The 19,798-nt window shown below is 45.7% G+C and overlaps 1 protein-coding gene across 1 annotated transcript in view; it reads right to left on the bottom strand.

Moving 5' to 3' along the window:
- Positions 1-10,572, bottom strand: part of ARHGAP19 (Rho GTPase activating protein 19) — a 14,611-nt gene extending 4,039 nt beyond the window's left edge. The window contains exons 1-7 of the mRNA XM_010000070.1: positions 10,544-10,572; positions 7,764-8,029; positions 3,098-3,178; positions 2,574-2,783; positions 1,736-1,962; positions 1,124-1,210; positions 133-198 (exon numbers count right to left, since the gene is read on the bottom strand). Coding sequence (XP_009998372.1) covers positions 133-198; positions 1,124-1,210; positions 1,736-1,962; positions 2,574-2,783; positions 3,098-3,178; positions 7,764-8,029; positions 10,544-10,572 — 966 coding nt within the window. The remainder of the gene's footprint in view (positions 1-132; positions 199-1,123; positions 1,211-1,735; positions 1,963-2,573; positions 2,784-3,097; positions 3,179-7,763; positions 8,030-10,543) is intronic.
- Positions 10,573-19,798: the final 9,226 nt, after the last annotated feature.

The following is a 19,798-nucleotide window of genomic DNA, read 5'->3' as shown; positions in this document are numbered from 1 at the left end:
ATTCCTGCTCTCTGACAGCTCCTCTTTCATGACTTGCTTTGTTTTCAGCTTCTTTCACTCACAAGGATCCCTTCATAGTGTCACAGCCTCTGCCCTTTCCTGGAGGGCAGGCACTGCCTTTGCTGACCTTACCTTTGATGTGTGGGCTCTAGATCCCAGATAGTGCAGCCTGGCACACTCCCGGATATACGCTGGAGCCTGTGACGATAAGCAGAGAAAAGGCCAAACGTATGTTTAGTCTGTTTGGCCCTGGGGCAAGAGTGGCCCCAGCAAGAGCCACCTTACCACACAAGCCACTTCCACAGAGACTCAGCAATAGGATTTCATGTCCCCAGTGCTGTCCTTGTTCAGAGTTTTCTTTTGATACAGACAATCAGCACAAGTAGAACACACAGTAAGAACAGGGCTCCATAGGAACTTTTTCCAAGCAATTCCCCCAGCTCTGAGCTGGCCAAGCAGGGGCCTGACAAAGAGGGCAGAAAAGGAACTTCCTATGGGAGGACTCTTTGCAGACAGCAGATGCCTACAGTGGTCAGAAAGGCCATGAGAAGTCAAGAGATTGTTGCAGAAACACCTTCTTGGAGAAACCTGCAGACTGCCCCATACTCCCAGCAGCACCCTGCTCTGAGCTAGACAGAGGCCCAAGACTACAAGCTGTGCTTCTAATGGCAGTGGGTCAACTACAACGTGCAGAAAAGTTCTCAACAAAATGACCCTCTGTATGAGGGATTCAGTTCTTGGCAGCACTCATCCAAGACAAGCCCCTTCACATTCCTTACCCTGCCAGAACCCGAAGGGAGCCTGGTGGCTACCTGCCTCCAGGAACCAGGTTTCCTGACTGGGCAGCAGGTGCTGGGTGCCCAGCAGAGGGAGGTATTACTGCACCGTGCTCCTGACCTGCCCAGCAAAGCCACCTCCAGGATGCCCTTCCTCGTGGGCTGCCTGTCCAGCAAAGACCTCCTCCCTAATCACTAAAGGAACGGTTTCTTATAATAATCCTACTTCTCCTACTGCAGAAAAGATCCCCCAGAATTAACATTTGACATCTGGAATCTGTCTGGACAAGGAGCATTCAGTCCCCTGCTGAAGGGCCAGGGAGAGCAAGACTCCAAAGGGCACTTACCTTGAAGAGTTTCTGAGAGTGTTTGATCATGAAGGTCACTCCATTGTTTAGTTTAGTGATATTCTCCTGAAGGTCATTTGCTGTCACCTGGCAAGGGGACACAGTCAAAGGCATAGCAATTAGAAGGGGAGGAGGAAGGCTCTCTGCTGCCCTGGCTGTCCCTGGGACATAAACACACACAGTGCCTCAGTAGGAGGCCTGCTCCAAGGAGACAGGTAGGCAGGGCTCACAGCACACCAACAACCAGAGCTCACAGAGCCAACCTGCTCTGAGAGGAGAACTAGACAACTCTGGGACCAAACAGTTCACCAGCAGCACAAGAAACGTCTTTGTCTGGAGTTGTCATACTTAAAAGAAGCAGGACTGTGCTGTTCTTCCAGTTTTACTGGAGAAGATGAAGAATCAGTTGCAAATGAGACCTACAGCAGGTCTGGACTGAATACCAGGACTGAGTCCTGCCAGGAAGCTCCACCTCACCATCCCAACCTCCAAACATCGCTTCACTGTATCTGTACTTAATCTTCCCACCTTGGCTCTTCCCCCATAGGCCCATCAAGCCTCTGCTTTCTACCCTACAATATCCCACCTATAGATATGGAGGGCACTGCTTACATTTCTGGGCCATAGGATGTGGGGAGCAAACATGAGGGCGAGATTGTGGGCAGACATCTTGTTCTTGTCCTGCTTCTTGGCAGTCTGGTAGAGCAAGTCCAGCAGCAGTTTGAGCAGACTGCGGTTGGGTGCGGGAAGGATCAAAAACAGCAGCTGGAGGGCTTCAATCTGGCGCTCTTTGTCTGGAGTGCTGGTCTTATTCCCCTTCTCATCAAACAGTGTCAAGTCTGCCAAATCACAAGGCAAAACATGAAGGACATACATAACTGAAGATGAAGGACATGTATTACCTTCTCTAACAGCAGACCTATAGCAACCAGCTACCCTTCCCTCTTCACATGCAAATCTCCTCCAAACTCCTGCACAATTCTTGGCTCTTTGTCTCGCTTCTCTCAGCTCCCAAGTTCCCCATCTGATGAGCTGATCTGTGGTACTCCTCCCACAGGACAAGACAGTTGCTAAAAGTTGTGATGGGTTGAAGGGTAAACAGAGGAGGTTCACTTAAGGTAGTTCAGTAAGAGTTACTAAGTACACATAAACCACACCTCACTCAGGGGACCCTCAGACTTAAAACAGATGGAGACTCAGGTTACCAATGTGGGCTCTACTGCTTAGTGCTGGAGAGAGAAGACTGGGCTAGACAGACTTGGTCTGATTCCTTAGCATTTTGAGTTCCAGTCTTTCCACTATTAAGGTGAAATGGCAGGAAGATTCCTTCTTACCCTGCCTTTAAGGATTACACTTCCACAGCCTAGTGTGCAGCTCTGTAGTGTTACCAGCTTTCTAGGAGACTGGCGCCATTCCCTCTGCTCACCACTGCCTCTTGTTCCTCACTCACCTGCAATTTTGAGGTGAGCATGGAAGTGCTTGTGTGTCAGCAGTGGCTCTGGTAATTCACCCAGGAACATCTTAAGCAGGGTGGCCACATCGTTGGAATGAAACTCCCCAGAGTCCAGGTCAATATCTGTACCACTGTTCAGAGCATCCTTTAGGATCTGTTGCCTGATGCTGTTGCCTGGCACCCGAAACAAGCCTTCTGCTCTTAGATCTGCTTGACAGAGGAGAGAAAAAAGGCCACTGATTAATCAGACACTGATTCCCATCTTCTTACTAAAGCAGCTCCTTTCCCTTTCCAGAGCTTGACAGTAAACCTCAGCAAGCTCCATTCAGAGATACGATTTCAAGCTGTCTCCCATCCATAGAAAAAGTCCATGTGCAGTGCGAGAGAGGTTAACATCTCTGCTGGGTAATTTTGGGGACCAATCACCTAGCCTAGCCCCAAGCCCCTGCTGCTGGAGAGCTCAGAGCTTTTCACACTGTCTGCACCAGAGACCTGAACAAGACAGAAAGACAGTCACTTACTTTTGTGCAGATACTCGATCAGTTGTGAGACCTGTGCAATGCCTTCTTCTGTCAGCGGGGAGCCAAACACTACCCCTTTCTCTGCAGAACAAAAGATAATGTGTTCAGGAAGCTCAGAGTCCAAGAACCACAGAGATGAGTGATCCCCCAAGAAGAGGATTGCAGCATGCGAAGACCAATGCCCCAAAACACTAAGGGTGAAGGTCACAAGGACCCCAAACAGATGTGAGGTATCACAAGCACTACCAATAAGTCACTTCATCTCACCATGCTGTACTTACAAGGGTTTCATCATCCTGCTTCTTACTACCTCAGCTTAATTAGTTTTTATCAGCTAAAGCATTCTCTAGCTCCTGAAAAGAAAACAACACCAGAACAGGTGCTTCAGTTTCAAAGGGCGTCTCATGTGCAAGCCTAGACCTTATGGCAACAGCAAAGTGGGAAGGGTAAATGTAACAGTCTGAAATGCCCAGGTGCTTGCCACATCTGCATGCTCCACACCTGGGAAGGAATCTCCAGATGAATCCTCACCGTGGCTTGACATGAAAAGACAGAAAAAAGAGCTGCAGCTATGAGATTATGGGAGAGGAAAACAAACACAAGTGGGGAGAGCAGACCCACCTGGCTCACACTGACCTCCTTTTCAGGGATGGGTAATCCCTGGAATTCCCTAATTGCAGTGAGTCTCTCTTCCACGCCAGCTGCCTTGGTCTGTATACAGTAAAGCATGAAGCACTAGAAAGTTGAATAAGGACAAGCTAGGAAAAAAGCAAGTAGCAAAGCAATGAGCTGGGCCCTTCTCCATATGGAGCACTGACAGCTCCTCTGACTCCTAGAGCTTTTCATCTCATGAGGCTCTTACAGATCAAGCATGCCAGCTCCAGAACTCCATTCAACATAGGCTACAGCTCCAGAAGAAGATAGAAGCACCTGAGCTAAAAGGAAGGAAACATTAGATGAGAAGCCCATTTCACTGAAAAGTACTTGTTGAACCAATGCACAAAACTGTTATTGCAGAGAGGGGCTTCCCCAGGGAAGAGAGTGGTTATCCAGCAGGATAGCATTTTCTAATAAATGAGTCCTGCTGGTGAGTGGCTTCTTCTGTCAGACACACAGCCAGCAAGCTCTGTCCCTCAGAAAGCTAAGACAACTCCCGTGGGCTTCACTGGTAGCAGGCAGAGGCCTGAGCACTATTTCTTCCCTCAGATGCATATAGGGTTTGACTGCAGCTAGAGAGAAGATGCTGGATACACCAGCTGGATACTGCAATGTGTTGATGGACTGAGAACTGGAACCAGGTATAGAGCTGGGTTGTTGTGCCCTTGTACTTAAGCTTCAAAAAGCAAATAAGTTTAAGAGAAGAATATTCTTCCCTTCTCCATGACCAGACTGCCAGGAGCATGGGCCACTTCTGAGGGCAAGCTGGCCATCTGCACCCCAGGTATCTGTGACTGAAGATTTCTCTCCTTAATTTTACAGCTGATACCCCAGCAATCCAAGTAGTGCATTGGCTGGTCTGATAAGAGTTATGTTGCCCACAAGATTTCTCTTGCCTTCCCCCCACCAGCACATTTTTATTTTACTAGCTTTTGGTCTACTGTACTACAGATCTTACTGTTCTGTGGTGTTGATGCTCACAGCATGTGGGAAAGACCTGGTTAACCCTGTGCACTCCTCCAGCAGCCTTCTTGTACAACTAAATTTATTCCTCCTGTAGAACGTTCCACTTTCTTCTGAAATACATGGTAAGCCACCAAGAACTTCAGCCTCCTGTTAAATCAAGAACTTTCTGACCTCCCTCTGATAAAGCACATGCTTCAGTCTTGCAGGAGAAAGGAGGACAATGTGACCTCTTGATCATAAGATCTGAAAGGCTTGAGTGCAAAGGTATTGCAAAAGATTCTTGTACTTGAAGAAAACTGAACTCATTAGACATTAAATAGCTAGAATCAATAGTAGCCAGGAAGGGAAGAGGAAAATACATCTTCTTGAGACATGCAGGGCCTAACAAATTCAATTTACTTTTTAAGTCAGAAGTTAGATATCTGAATGAGAATTTGATTCTCAAAGAAACTTGAAAGAAGCATCTGGAGAATGGATGCTGAGTTGTGAAGGCTTAGATGTTATTGTATGATTGCTTCTGAAACTAAGCAGCAGCATGAGACTGAGTTTCCTAATGCTCAAAGGAGTTGTAAGTATTTGCAGTTTGATCAGCTCTGAGCTCTATGGTCCTTGGCCTCTGGCTTTGAAGAAATAAAACCTGTTTGTTCTAACTGGTCTATGACATGAAGAAAAACAAATGATGGCTCCAAGATGAAACACGCAGTACTTCAAACTGACTTTCTCTGTAGGCACAAACTACTTTTTTTTTTTTTTTCCTCAGAGTTTGGCCAAGGAGCTCACAGACAGTGCCTGTCAAGGCAGGGAGTCATTGCCATTGCAGCCTGGGAGTGCAGCCAGCAGACTCAGAAACATCTGCTAGCTGTATCTGTAGTGAGACACATGGCCATGGAAACGTCTGAACAGAGGAAGGAGGAGCTCCTGGGGAAGAAAGCTGGCAGGAGATGTCAGGTCTGATAAGAGTAGTACTCCAAAAGAGTACAGATAATTTTTAAAAACGAGCTAGAGAAGACTCACAAGCCTGTGCTAGAAGGTTTTGACAAGAACAGGGAAGTTTCCATACATGCAAAGAAAACATTTCCAACTTGGGTATTCACTCACTTCTGTTTGTCAAGTGGCAAGTGCCTGAATTTAAGGTGTTCCTGCTACTCTCTTGGAACAGAGCAAGGAGCAGTAAGAGGTATAAGCACTAACTCTAATGTGGGGGAAGTGTGAAGCCCTGTTATTACGGAGCAGGAAGGTAAGACATGGCAATATTGAGTAATTCTCACCTAAGGATGCTAAAGGACTCATTTGCAGCACTTGATTCCCTGCAGTGCTGTCTGGCCCAGGGTGAGTCTATCTACCGGGGTTCCCACCAGGTGAGACAGGAGTGGAGGGCTGAAGCCAGCACCAGAAAATTCAGCCCAAGCAGTGGAACTGCAGAGCTTGTCCTTATGAAACACAATGGAGGAATAGGTTGGGTAGAATCTAAACCACTTAGAACCATTATATAAAGGTTCATGGGGAAAAAAAAAAAGCCATGATGGCTTCCTTCTCAGAGGTACTCACAATAGCAGAATCGCTTCAAGAAAATGAAGACTAATTAAAAGTGTTCAACCTCAGGCTGCCAACACCTGAAGGCAGCTACCCACAGCTTCTCTGCCAGCAACCATTCTAGCTAGGAAATCAGAGTGGATGAGGGATGTGAGAGGTGCTCAGATGGAGGCAGTTTCTGTCTAGATGAGTGAGAAGATTTAACTGAACTTACCAGAAGAACCAGGCTCCCCTTCAGTGTGAGCAAAGGTAGGAGAAGGCATGCTCACACACACAGAACATGCTTTTAGTTACAACAGAAGAGTGGTAAATGCCATGCAGCGAAGAGATGTGAATACAAAATATGCTCAAAAACAAATCCCAGACTTCTGAGAAGGGGCCTGGGGCTAATGTTTCATAACTGAGACAGCTGAACTTGAAAGAGAAGATACAAATAGTCAGTTTACCAGAAGAAAACTCCAGCTGAATGCTTGTCTCAGGGAGAAAGAGAAATATGTCCTCTCCTGGGGTTGAATCTGTGCTTGAGCAGAGATAGCCTGCAGAGCTCTGCCACTGACTCACTGAACTGGGATGTAAATCAGAGCAGCACTGGCATTTGGATGGGATATGTTTACAGATTTCTGAGCTGCACAGACAAGACCTTCCAGAGAGCTGGGACAGCAACTGAAGGAGACACTGGACCCTGAGTGAAGTCAGTGCCCTAGAAAACCTGGGCATTATTGTTCTTCATGGAACCTGATGCTCTCAGCCTTTATTGATATTCTACTACTAATGAGGAAAGCTAATAAGGTAAGGAACACAGAGCATGGACTACAATGAACACAAAAAAGCAGGGACACAAGGACAGACTGGTATGTATTGGAAGAACCTGCAGTTTGTTCAGGCACCCTTCTCTATCTCAGCACTATCCACAGAGCCTGACCAGAAACACTCAGAGACAAGAGCTGTGTCTCTGGTTTGTGCTGCACAGAACACAGGAAACAGCTGAATCAGCAAGGTCAACCTAACATAAAGAACAGCATTTATCACAAGAAGAAAGGCACTGTAGATGTGGCAGGGCATGTGCAGGATGTACCTCCTGGCCTCTGTTTTGCTTCCTTCTAGAGAATTCCCCAGTTACAAACTTGAAGTACTAAGCATTCAGCATGAGCTCAAAATAGATAGAACAAGAGGGAATGGCTTCAAGCTGCAACAGGATAGGTTTAGGCTAGACAATAGGAATTTTTTTTTCACAGAAAGAGTGGTTGGATACTGAAATAGGTTATCCAGGGAGGTGGTTGAGTCATCATCCCTGGATGGGGTTGTTTAGATGTGGTGGTGGTGGCTATGGTTTAGAGGAGAACTGTACAGTAGGGATGATGGTTGGACTCAGTGATCCCAAGGGTCTTTTCCAACCTGAATAGTTCTATGATTCTATGACAACAGGCCTAAGATGAAAGTTTTGTAAACTACGGGTGATGACAGTCAGCATTACGCTTGAGGTGGGCACCAAACCTCATGCGAAACTCACCCTTGCGCTTCAGAGACATCAGAGAACGAAAAAATCCAGAGGCTGTGCTGTTTGCCCCAGGCAGCTTTGGGTCCTCCTCTCCCATCAGCTGGGCCAGCTCTGCCCCAGGCAAGTCGATGAGCCTGGTAATGTTGCTGACAACAAGCTCTGTGAACACCTCTGGTTTTTCATGGCGCAGCTTTTCCACAAAGAAGTCAGGATTGAAGATGATCGGCTGGGTACGGAGGGAGGAGTCATTGCAAATGACGAAATTGCAGATGGCATCACTGGGAAAAAAGGGAAGGAGAAAAAGAAAATAGTAAGTCCTCACTGCTTTGATTTTTTACAACCAGCTGGTCTGCCCTGAAGGAGACATCTGCTGACACGGGAGCTACCAGTCTACACCATCAGCACTGTCTGTCTTTGGTGAGTGTTCAGCATAGCACAGTTATATTTCCCTTTGGAGCAAAACAATTTCTGGCCTGTTTGTACAGCACGGCCCCAGACTAGCTATCCTTAGTGTGATGGTAACATATGCAACACATTACAACTTCCAGCTAAAGATTTCACTGTATCTGCATCCTACTAGCTCAGACAGATATGACACCCAATATTTTACATTAACTTAACACTCTCAATCATAGATAAGTTTGGTTCTGTCTCTTTTCCTCCCCAGAAATTCCCTCCCTGTGGCCTGAAAGTATAAATCTCAATCTTTTTCCATGGCCATCTTATACTCATCAGGTCCCACTGCTGTTCCATCATCACTACGTTCCTATCAACAAATAAGAAGTTCCCATGCCCCAGGACTTTGTTTTTAAGATCATAAAATGTGCAATTACACTGATGCACCGTTCAACCCATTTGATGTGGTCAAACACTCCCAAATAATAAGCTGCCAGCTGCCAGCTACTCTCTGCCAGATACAGTAATTGACCAGCTAGGCACTCTGAGTCTGGAGTGAGAGAAAACCTATCAGTATTAGCACAAGCCATTCAATACCAGTCCTTGAAGATCCCTCAGGAATCTTCCTCCTCACACATCTCTTTTTGATTCATCCAGTTTTACCTCTTCAAGCTGTCCTTTATCCGACCTCCCTTTTCTCTACTGATGCCCACTTTCTGCCTTTCGTAGCTTCTCATGTGGCATGGGAAAAGGCATGCATCTGAGACACTGCTCTGCTAAGGGCTACCTATAACAGACACTTATCCCTATCAGAGGTTAGGTAAGCTACATTTACCATGTCTAAAATAAAAATAAAGAGTTATCAAAAAGAGATGTCAGGTCAATAAATGCTCTGAATGCTCACACTTAAAGCTTAGCCCAATTTCCGTCTACCTCTAAGCCTTCCATTACCATCTTCCCACCAGTGTTTCAAACACTTGCTTCTGAAGTCAAGCACACAAGCTAGAGTTGCCTAGTTTGCTTCTTCTATTCCTCTTTTACTTAAATGTGAGGATTAGTGTCATTATTCTTAGTCACAAGCTGCTGCCTGATGTCATACTCTGCTAGGAAGTGCTGGTCTGGCCATATGAGTTGTCTTGCCAGTTCTTCCAGGGCTCTGGGTGGAGGCTGCCTACCCACCCAGCTTGCACACCCTGAGGAGAGGACATATTTCTCTTTCTCCCTGAGACATTCACTGAATGACATTCCCCCAATCCTTTAATCATTCTTGGGCTCTTACAGAATACTTTCCAGTGTTTCAACATCCCTCCTCACCTGTGAGCTCCGCTCCTCCTGAACACCATTTCTCAGCTGCAGCTGCCAAGCACACAGGTAATAGAAATTTATGGTTCTCATATAAATCGACAGTAGCCAAGGAAGGGGAGAACAGAAAGCACGCATTGGTAAATCACCTAACTTCAGCCCACCTCCACCCAGTTACCTGTGAACCCAGTCATCTGAGCTACTGCTGCACATCTTTCACCTGAAAGACCAACTTGGCATGATTTCCAGGGTGCGTGATCAGAATGAGAGAATAAAATCTGGGACTCACAATACACAAGGAAAAAGATACTCATTGAAATCAGAGGAAATCAGGCTCTCAGCAACACTTGTATCGTGAGAACCCGCACAAAACCTTCTCCCCTTGCCACTGCTCTCCACAGATGAGGAGGATGGAGGAGAGGATGGTCTGCAAGGCAGACCTTAAGGCAATCTGCCAGGACATCTAAAATTTTAGAAAGCTCTTAAAGGCTCCCAGCTGCATGTCTCAGCGTGGCCTAGCGATCATGCTGCTGACTCCAAATGGAGACCATATTTTTCTGAGAATCTCCCTGCCTGTTTTTCAGCAGTTTCTTACTGGCAATAAATCAAGACCAGAACACCACAACTCGGCATCAGCTGCCAAAAAGCAACTGCCAATCGATCTGATCATATTCGCATTTCATTGCACAGGGCTACAATGCAAAAACAAGTGCCAGCTCTGTCCATAATGTGGAGCAAGCCCTTTGCCTGAAACCCATGACAACTCATTCTGTGGCGATACAGATCCTGAGAAGGGTTAATAGCAAGTGTATAGGCCCAGTGACCCTGCCTGCAATGATCTGTGCACTGTTATTCACTCACTAGCAGTTTTGTTTCCCCACAGAGAAGATATGCAAATACTTCGTAGCAGTTACATCAAGCATCACAGATTATCTGCTCCCTCTGACAATTAGATATCTAGATTCAGAGAAAGAAAATTAAACAATTTTGTCAACTAGAACTGACTGACAACTTCTCCACAGCCAGCGTTACAAGTTGCACAGAGTTTAATAATATTTAATGCAAAAATAAATAGAAATAAGTAAATTTCTTACATGAGTGCTGAGAGCTTTTGGAGAGGCATTAGGAAGCAGAGACAGGGAAAAGAACTTGCTCCTTGTTTCCAGCAACAAAAGAAACCTGCCTGTCCCAGCACAGCCTATGCAAATTCCACGCATGCTATGAGACACAAGGGCGCATTATTGGGTCTGAAAGGCCCCCTTGGCACACACTGGGCATCAGCCTTCACACAGAGACAAAACAGAAAAGAAAAGCTGGACAAATTGATTCATGTCTCTTGCCAAAGGCTGCATAGCTGGAGTTTAACAGCAAATAATTCCTACATAGAAACCAGGGTTTTGAATTAGGACCAGAGTGGTATTAAGTGCTCTCCACCTGTATCCAAGAGGAATCCCCAAAACAGCCCGAATTCTACCCTGTGTTCACCATGAGTAAAGCCATGCAAACATATTCTCAACAGCATCCAAGCACAACGGATGTTACAACACTGACAAGACAATAGTCTACCCCGTGGCCAGAAACCTTGCTAGAAACATTCTGTCCCTGCCTTTCACACCTTCAGATCCTTTCAAACATCATAAACTGGCCTCTCCAGAGCTGGATACAGCACCAGGCCATTGCTCTTTGCTACCATTACTGTGGCATTGTGTGCCATTCATCTACTTCAGGCTTCCCTTTCCACGTTTCTCTGGATTCCCATCCACTTTCCCTGCCTGCTGCAGCTGGGACCAGCCTTGTATACTCTTATTGTGGTGTGGCACTTCACTGAGCTACTTAATTTTGAAAGATCACTTTATTAGCAGCTCTTCCTCACATAGAAAATTTGCCTTTGTATCATTATTGCTAATCAAAATGGAAATGTGAGGCAAACCCCTATTTCTGAGCAAAGATAAAGCCCCCACTGGCTTTACACACAATAACCCTGCCAATCCTCACTGCTGCACACTATAACCTTCAGAAAAAGCCATGTGCCCCATCTGCTGTTTTCATGTTAAAAAAGGAAGGTGAATGTACTCTACCTACACTTACAGTTTATGTAACAGCAAAGGGGAGACAAACGTATTCAGGGAGCTTATTGCCTTTTTTTTCCCCACTTTGCTTGCAATTAAGAGTTTTATTTTCTATATGCCGTGATTTCAGATTGCTTTACAACACATCAAAAGAAAGGAATAAATAGCTTCCTCCCTGATCCCACGAATAAAATCAAATTGCAATGAATAATAAAACCTTGTACTAACAGGGTTGTGACTAAGACAGCAGATTAAAAAAAAAAAAAGGGACTCGATATTGTGCTGAGATTCTTGCCATTCTAGTATCTTTTAGGAGAAAAGCCTGTGATCCCAGCCCAGTCACAAAGAAAGCTGTCTGTCACACACAACATTCTTGCTTCAGGCGTGACAGCCCCATCATTTCATGGGGAGTAGATGGTGCAGGAGGTCAAAATCATGATGGATCAATTAATCCCTAAGGTAACTATATCCAGGCCAGGGAAATGCCTTGGAAACATGGGCAAAAATGAGTCTTTAACTGGCAAAACCTGGTGATTGAACCTGTGGTGCAAAAGCCATGCTAGCAGGCAGATTAACTCACGTGGCAACAAGCCTGCATTTTGAATAACTGTTTTAGTGGCTTTTACAGTTTTCAGATTTTTCTAACTCCATCCACATGAAGGCAGAAACAGGTTCAGGCAACATGAAATAGAACATAAAGAGAACACAAGTGAGCCAAGAAGGAGAAGGAAGAGGTACCTTTGGGGCACGGCATTAGCTGTGTTTGCCTAACTGGGAAGTGAAAAAGCTGGAAGCTGCAGGTTTCAGGGGAGGCTTAAGTACCTAATTCAGTGTGCAAAACCCACCTTTGGTGCCATTTTGCACACCTGGAATATTATCACTTCAGACACATCACAGTAAACAGGTCTTACCTTAGGAGTAAAATGAATAAAGAGCTTTTGAAAATAAGGCAGATAATAGAAGAGTATCTCACTCTGTAGTAACAAAATCTTCAGGCTGTGAAAAACAGCCAGGCTACTACCAAATACTGAGAGCAAGGCAGTAAGTAGGCAGTGCTAAAGAATACAAAACATGAGCGACTCTTTGCCTGGCTAAGCACAAAGGGAGACAGGACAGATGCACACAGGCTCCTATTTCCCCAGGGAGAGAGAAGTAGCATCGTTTCCTATGTTATGCCAGAGTAAGGAATCAATTAATGAGGATGTCTGAAGACTTATTTCCAGAGCCAGATAGGAGCCATCCCAGATTTTGCAATGAGATGAAAGAACCATCGTGGAATTATGTGGAATCATTTTAAGTACAACAGGACTAGAAGACAAATTATTTCCTAGATTAAAAACAAAAAGATTTAACAGAAGTCTGATGGGAATGGACAACAGAGGCATTAGAAGTGACTTCACAATTAAGGTTGCTTTAAGGACTGTACTTCAGACTGACATTCTTGTAAGATAGTGTAACAAAGATCACATTCAGGCCTCAGACTAGGCACAATAACTCTTCATAGAATGCCTGACTTGCCTCTGAAAAATGTCAAGAAAAACAGAGCAATTTTTTGCCTAGGGTTATACTCATAAGGTCTTACAGGGCAAAATCCTTTTTTGATGTGCACGTGTGCATAGCACATGGGTACCAACTCTTGCCTACCATCTCTAGACTTAACAAAAGCAAGTCATACTAGATAATGCTGCCTTTTTAATTTTTGCTTTTCTTTAATTTAAACAGCCAACATGGAGTGATTCAGCCTTTTGGCTATGGGTAGCAGATAGTAATACATAATTTAAAAAGCAAGGAGCTGGGGAAGAAAGCTGCTATTATGTGATGGCAGCCTATGCTGGACAACCCTGAACACAGGTAACAACTGGGCATCTCTTGAACATCAGGTAAATTGAATATCCAAGTCACTGCTAGAAGATTTTAAATTCTGTCTCAGCAAAGGACTCAAAGCAGACCTCAGCAACATCAGCTACACATCTGTGATGGGAACCTGGAGACAGACCTATCAGGGAAGATAAAAGGGTTGGGCAGGGGAGCACATGCTTTGGAAGAAGCTGAAAATGCAACATATTACCATTGTTAAAGAACACTGCAGTAGCAAAACAGTTTGATATATGGGAAACATAAATAAATTTGCATTTCAGCAAGAAATTTCTCAGGATTGACCTCAGCAAATTCTTTTGTGATATCTTTAATAGTAGCCAGTGGAATATTTTGAAGTTGACAAAGCAGTACTTGAATCAGCCATCGCAACATCGAAGTATCCAGATGCCTTCTAGTGCTAGAAGGAAGAAAAAACCTAAGAGGCATCTGAGAGCGGAACCGCATGTGCACTGCGGTGCTCCTCAGCAAGACTCCTTCCCAGCTCTGGATGATCCCACACTGTGTGATGGCTCAGCCTCCTACCAAGGCTCTGTGAAAAAACGGCAGAAGCACAGCTACCATCAGAACCCAGTAATTTCACATTAAAGATCTGCAAGCTCCTATGTCTGCCTTACCACCAGAATAACACAGCCTCGCAGCATTCAGTAGCAATGCCGCTCCAGTTTTCATTACTTTCAATGCAGTCTAAAGTTTGTCTTTATTTTAATATAAACCCCTACAGGGAGCAGCAATAGAAGAGAAGCCTTAGATCCAATCCTGATTTCACTGAAACCAGCACCAAAACTGAATCTTTTTTTTTAGATGGCAGCAGCTGCCTCTTCTCATTACCAATCTATTCACTTTTATCACTGTGGCACTGGGAACCTCAGTCACAGCTGGGGACTCCGCTGTGCTCCATGCTGTACAAACACAGAACAAAGGCAATACCCTGTCTTCAGAGGGCTGATAGCTAAATCTGAAATGAATGCTGGAGGGACAGAAAAGAAGAGGAATCCCAAGAGAAGAGGCAGCACTATCAGTCAGCATGACTGATATAACTGAACTCGCCAGCTTTTCTGTAGACACTATTAAAAAGGAGGGCAAGGAAGGACAGGAAAAATAATCAGGTCACACTGCAGACATTTAGAAGAGATCCAGCTTCTGCACAAGGGGCAACATGGGACTGAGCACAAAGGAGTCGGTTTGAAAGCTATCAGGCAGGGATGACTGGGATGTGGGGCTGAGGAAGCAAGAGCTGAGCTGCAGGCACTGGCTGGAAAGCGCTGGCAAGGCAGCAATCACAGGGCAGCAGTGCCAGTGGAGCCTGGCAGCATCACAGGGCACTGTGCATCCGGAGCCTGGTAGCAGGGTCACAGCACAAGGAAGCCCTGCAGCCACTTCCCACCACCCAGAACATGCTGGACAAGCATGCTGCCTCCCTTGGGAGGCAGTCACCAGGGCCTGGAGCTAATCTGTGTAGAAACTGTATTGATGTTGTTTTCCCTATCCCAGTCATATAATTATAATCATGACAAAACAATGCATCTTTGTTACTTTATTTTACTAATATAAGCTATTTGCTTTGTGAATAATGTACCATAAATCTGAGGTACTCTGAGGGGCCAAGTGGTATCTGCCCTGAATGCTGTGACCCATGCTCTGCAGAATTACTCACCACAACCTTTGACTACCACTGAAACTAAGAAACTGCAAGGACACCTACTCTTTTAATGAACCCTAAAACCTTTCTGTACTCTAAAATTCTTTACTGAACATCTGTCCACAGACTCATGCCAAATTACTGCTCTTCAACTTCGTTCATATCCCAGATGGGAAGTTTCTTCCCACTTTTGTCTGTTTGGCACTTAGATAGGTGGACTGCAAGGTCCACACGTCTGTTGTATCCTCCAAGTGTGGATGGATAGCTCTACCAACAAGAACAGCATTCCCTTAATCTCATTTTGAAATGTCTTTATCATCTTCAGTTCTCCATTTTGAGTATATTTGAAGTCAATAAGAGCCATGGCCCAGTCCTACCTTTACCTCTTTGGCCCCTAGAACTCAGAAATTGCTGCATGCACCTCTCATTGTCACCCTTACACTTGAAGATACTCTGGGGCATACTTGAGAGACTGGGAAAAATGCTGTTCAGAGACCAGCAAAGATATACCATGTACATGCTTCTCAGCCCAGTAGTTCCAAGCCAGCGTCCAGGTCAGATGTAAAGAGGAGCTGCACAACAATGAGGTTTACTGCTGGCATGATAAACTGAGCAATCACATGAAAACAGCACAACCAAACTAACAAGCCATTGTAGCAACTAGTCTGGGAACTCAGAGCAACCCAGCAAAGGAGGGTGTTTTCCTTCAGCCCCAGTGTGATATAATCACAAAAATTGGTAGCACCAACTCATGCCCAGAACACATTCAGGATCCCATCCCAAAATCATCTGCCAGTGCTCAGGCAATTTGAGTATAATGTGCTGCAGGACTCACATGTTGGCTTGATTGCTGCTGTTATTTCTGGACCAAGGGGATATCAAGACCTAGGTCAGGACCTACAGCCAGCTCCCAACAGTGCTGTTGGGTGAGATTTTGGGGTTGTAGCCTGGCAAATACAGAGAACAAAGGTACTTGGAAAGTCACAGCTCTTTGTTTTTGTTCATTACACTTTTGTAACTCTACAATGCTTATTTGCTCTAGAGGTGCAATGGGCAACCCATGTGCTTGCATCTGCATTTTGTATCATGGTGGCATCTGCAAAGGGTGAGAGCACGTCAACCCCCTTCTCATCAGCAATCCTCTGCAGACACCACTGAGTATGTCAGAGGCCACATCCCATGCTCCAGATGTGTAAACTTTCACAAGCTGGAACTGCAATGAGATGCACCTGGATGCACGCCAGCGTTTAAATGAGCTGGTGACATCTGGTCAGTGCTGCAGAGGCACAGAGATAAACAGGCTAGGCCAGCCGCAGAGCAGCACAGCACACGGTACCAGAGAGACAGAGATGCACAAAGCAGCCCAATTAATTCACCAGATTGAATGGAATGGGGGCCTGCTGCTTCTGAACAGGATTTGGGCAAGCTAGGATGTCAAAAGCTGGAATATTGCAATCAGATACTAGGATTCATATGACAGAAACCTATACTGTCACCTTGTGCAACTCTCCCATAGTGATCAGGAACTGCTGCTCTTCCCATGCTGCCTGACAGGTCTGGATTCACCCGGTTTCTCTGCAGAGCCCAGGGAGCAGTGATTATTTCTGTGCTGCTGAGCAGGATGTGGAGTGGCATGTGCGTGAGAGGAGAGCTGCAGGCAACCCCGAGCACCGTGAAGGATGTTCCCTAAAAGGCTTCCTGCTCTCCCTGGCACAGCAAGACCCAGCACACTTGTCTCCTGCTGTATGACAATTCACGAGCGGGGCTGTAGGAATGCCCATGTGGAACTCCCAAACCATAAAGCTACATTTCCACACTGAGCTTGAGCTCCAGCAAAACAAAAAGGGAAACTAAGGCTGGCTCCCCCGAGAACTTCTTGCCTCTGAAAATCAGTGCTGCCACATTACCACTCAGGAAGAAAGGATATTTTGGCCAGGCTCCAAATTATTAGAGCTTTATAGGCCAAAAGCAAACACATTAAAAGTTCTTGTAAGCCAGCTGGCAGGCAATTATTTAAGCAGCTTATCACATTCCCTATTACCGACAGTTCCAGAAAAAAATTTATGGGGAAACTCTAGATAGCTTAATAGCAATTACCTTGCATAGAGGTGGGAAAGGCCAAAAGTCAGAGGGTGAGGAGGCTGTTGCACCTCAGAGAAAAGGGCTCAATACTCTTGTCAGACACAACAGTAAGGCATTACCGGGGTGAAAGGCCAGGAACACTCTAGACCTGTGAAACTCTGAAACAGAGGCAGCCAAATCCATCACACCATGGGGTTCCTTTCATTTCTCTCCCCTGCTGGGTCCAAGACCTCTGTGACTTGGGGCCAGAGGGACCCACAGTGTCAGTCCCCAGGATAGGTTTGGCCAGAGCCTGCTGGTTCTGCACAAAAGCAGCACAGCAGGGCTGTGCCTGAACCCAGTAGCACACAGCCTTCAGCTAGGTAACAAGCAAAAACGAGATCCTACAGAAAGAGCTAACTCTGAAACAAGTGGAAAATCTGCTTTGTTCTCCACAAGCTGCAACCAGGAGCCTAAACCAGTTTACAGAGGGACAGTATTTCCACTAAGAACTTGACTTCAGTGTAACCATTAGATAGCAGACAACATTTCCATGCTGCCCTGTCTCCTTCCCCATCTGTTCATGCCACTTATTAAACCAACACACGCTGGAGACTGTTGACCTTTAGGACAAGGAATTTGATTTCCCAGCACTCAGAGCTTCAGTTTCAGACTGAACTGAGTGCCCAGGCACCTTTAAAGGAGCATTAACGAAGCCCAGTGACATTTTCATATGCATGTAAATGTGCACACAGCAACAAGGCAATGACTAGGCTGGCAAGGAGACCCAGACGCTGCTTTGGGCTATGTGGGCAAGCAATGCTCCCCCTTCATGCAAACAGACAATGAACTGAAGCTTAACAGAACAAGGATCCTGTTGTCCAAGCCCATCCCAGGCCCTGAACGAGAACAGGACAGAGTGTTATGTGCAAACATACAAAAATACTGCAAATGCAACACAGTCTTGAGCTTGGATCTGGATGTGTGCCTGCTGGGGCTTGGACTAAGTAGGGAGTTAAATGCAAGCCTAGGTCTCAAAGATTTTAGTGAGTGTTGTGGAGAAGGGAGCATTTGAGAAAGATTGTCCCCAGCTCCAGGCTATCTTCAGAGAAAAGTAGCCATGCTCTCAGACTTGGCTTTGCCTCTGAAATCAACCATTTTTTCTGCATGATGCTCAGCAAGTCACTTTGACTTTTTGCCACAGACTCATGTTTACAGTGAGCATTTTCCTATTTGCAGTAAAACATAGATGGCAATTGTCTCTCCTTTCATTGCCTGTTTATGACATGAGGTCTTGAATGTTCCAGTTGTGCAGTAACACTCTATCAAGCCATTTTAGCAAGATGCCTTATGGCCTTTTTTCAGCACATTCTGCCTTCCAGGCCCATGTCTTTCTCCCTTCCACTCATCACATCTTTGCCTATATCAAATGGCCAATGTGAACACTGTGTGCCTGGCAAAGCGTTTAGGTGCTGTTTGAATTGAACATTAAATACATTCATTAGACAGACAGATGTTTCTCTTTTGAAATAGAGCACTCTGGCACACTGTGATCATAATTCTCAGTTTTGAAGAGCCAGGCAGAGGTTAGATAGACCACAAACAGAAGGGAAACCCACACAAATCATCTTTTGTCATGCTCAGTAACATTTGATAAGGAGGTTAAGACAACTAGCTTTCATTCCCAGTTTTCAAGTCAGCATGCTGTAAGACCACACTCGCAGCGTGCAAGCTTTACTGGCTAACTTGCGCTTCTCTCCATATGAAAGGAACTAGGGACAAAACTACGGTAGTGCAGCATGCTTTAAAAAAATTAAAAGCAGCAAGCTTTATGGTCTTTGTGGTGATAGACCTGTAAAGTAAGAGATGGATCTGCTAGTGTTAGCTGGGGGTGACAGGAGGCACTGGAGTAAAACTTATATTTAAGGCTTTGCTTTGATCTATCCACCACAATCACTGGTGATGGAAAGGGACAGTGGAGTAGGTAAAGAACTGGAGGATTACATCCTAAGAACAACCATCAACCTATAACAAACAAATGCAATCATTTGGATTGATCCAGGCCACACTTAAATGCTTTATCCAAGAGTGTTTTAAATATCAGTTGCACAGAGCAAAGTCATTCTTCTATTAGGTCCAGCACTTTAGGCACTCCCTGCTTTAATGAACCACAATGAGCATCATCTCTTCATCCTCTGCTCCAGAACAACGCTCTGGCTCAGCCCAAACACCAGAGCAGCTCTCCCAGATAAGCACGGCAGGTGCCATCAGGATGGGTCCTGCGGTCTTTTCAAGGCGGCAGCGGTGTGAACCAGGCTGGGTGTGAGGCATCAGCTCTTTTGTGAGTCCACGAGAATCACTACTTAAAGGATACCCAGATTGCAGCTCTATACCACGTGTGCAGGGGACAAGGAAAAAAAGGAAGAGATGTTACAGCTTTTCAGCAGTAACCCAAACCCACCGCTGTACCGAGGCGCTCGTACAGCCCCCAGGGTGTGTTTTGGGAGCAGCCAGAGGAGGGTTCCGCACACAACGGGTAATTAGGCGAAGCTTACGGTGCACGCGTAGCGAAGAACAAGAAATAAGGCGTGAGCGGCGGACAAAGCAAGGGAGGAAGGGCTGGATGCAAAGCGAGTCTGTAGAGTGCCATCACCCTACCGAGCCCCGCAACTGCCCCGCGCTCGGCAGCGCTGCGGGCAGCG

Source organism: Chaetura pelagica, unplaced genomic scaffold, assembly GCF_000747805.2.
Source record: "Chaetura pelagica isolate M959 unplaced genomic scaffold, ChaPel_1.0 scaffold436, whole genome shotgun sequence".
Classification (NCBI taxonomy): domain Eukaryota; kingdom Metazoa; phylum Chordata; class Aves; order Apodiformes; family Apodidae; genus Chaetura; species Chaetura pelagica.
Note: the sequence above shows the minus strand (reverse complement) of the source record. Positions and strands in the feature narration are given on the sequence as shown.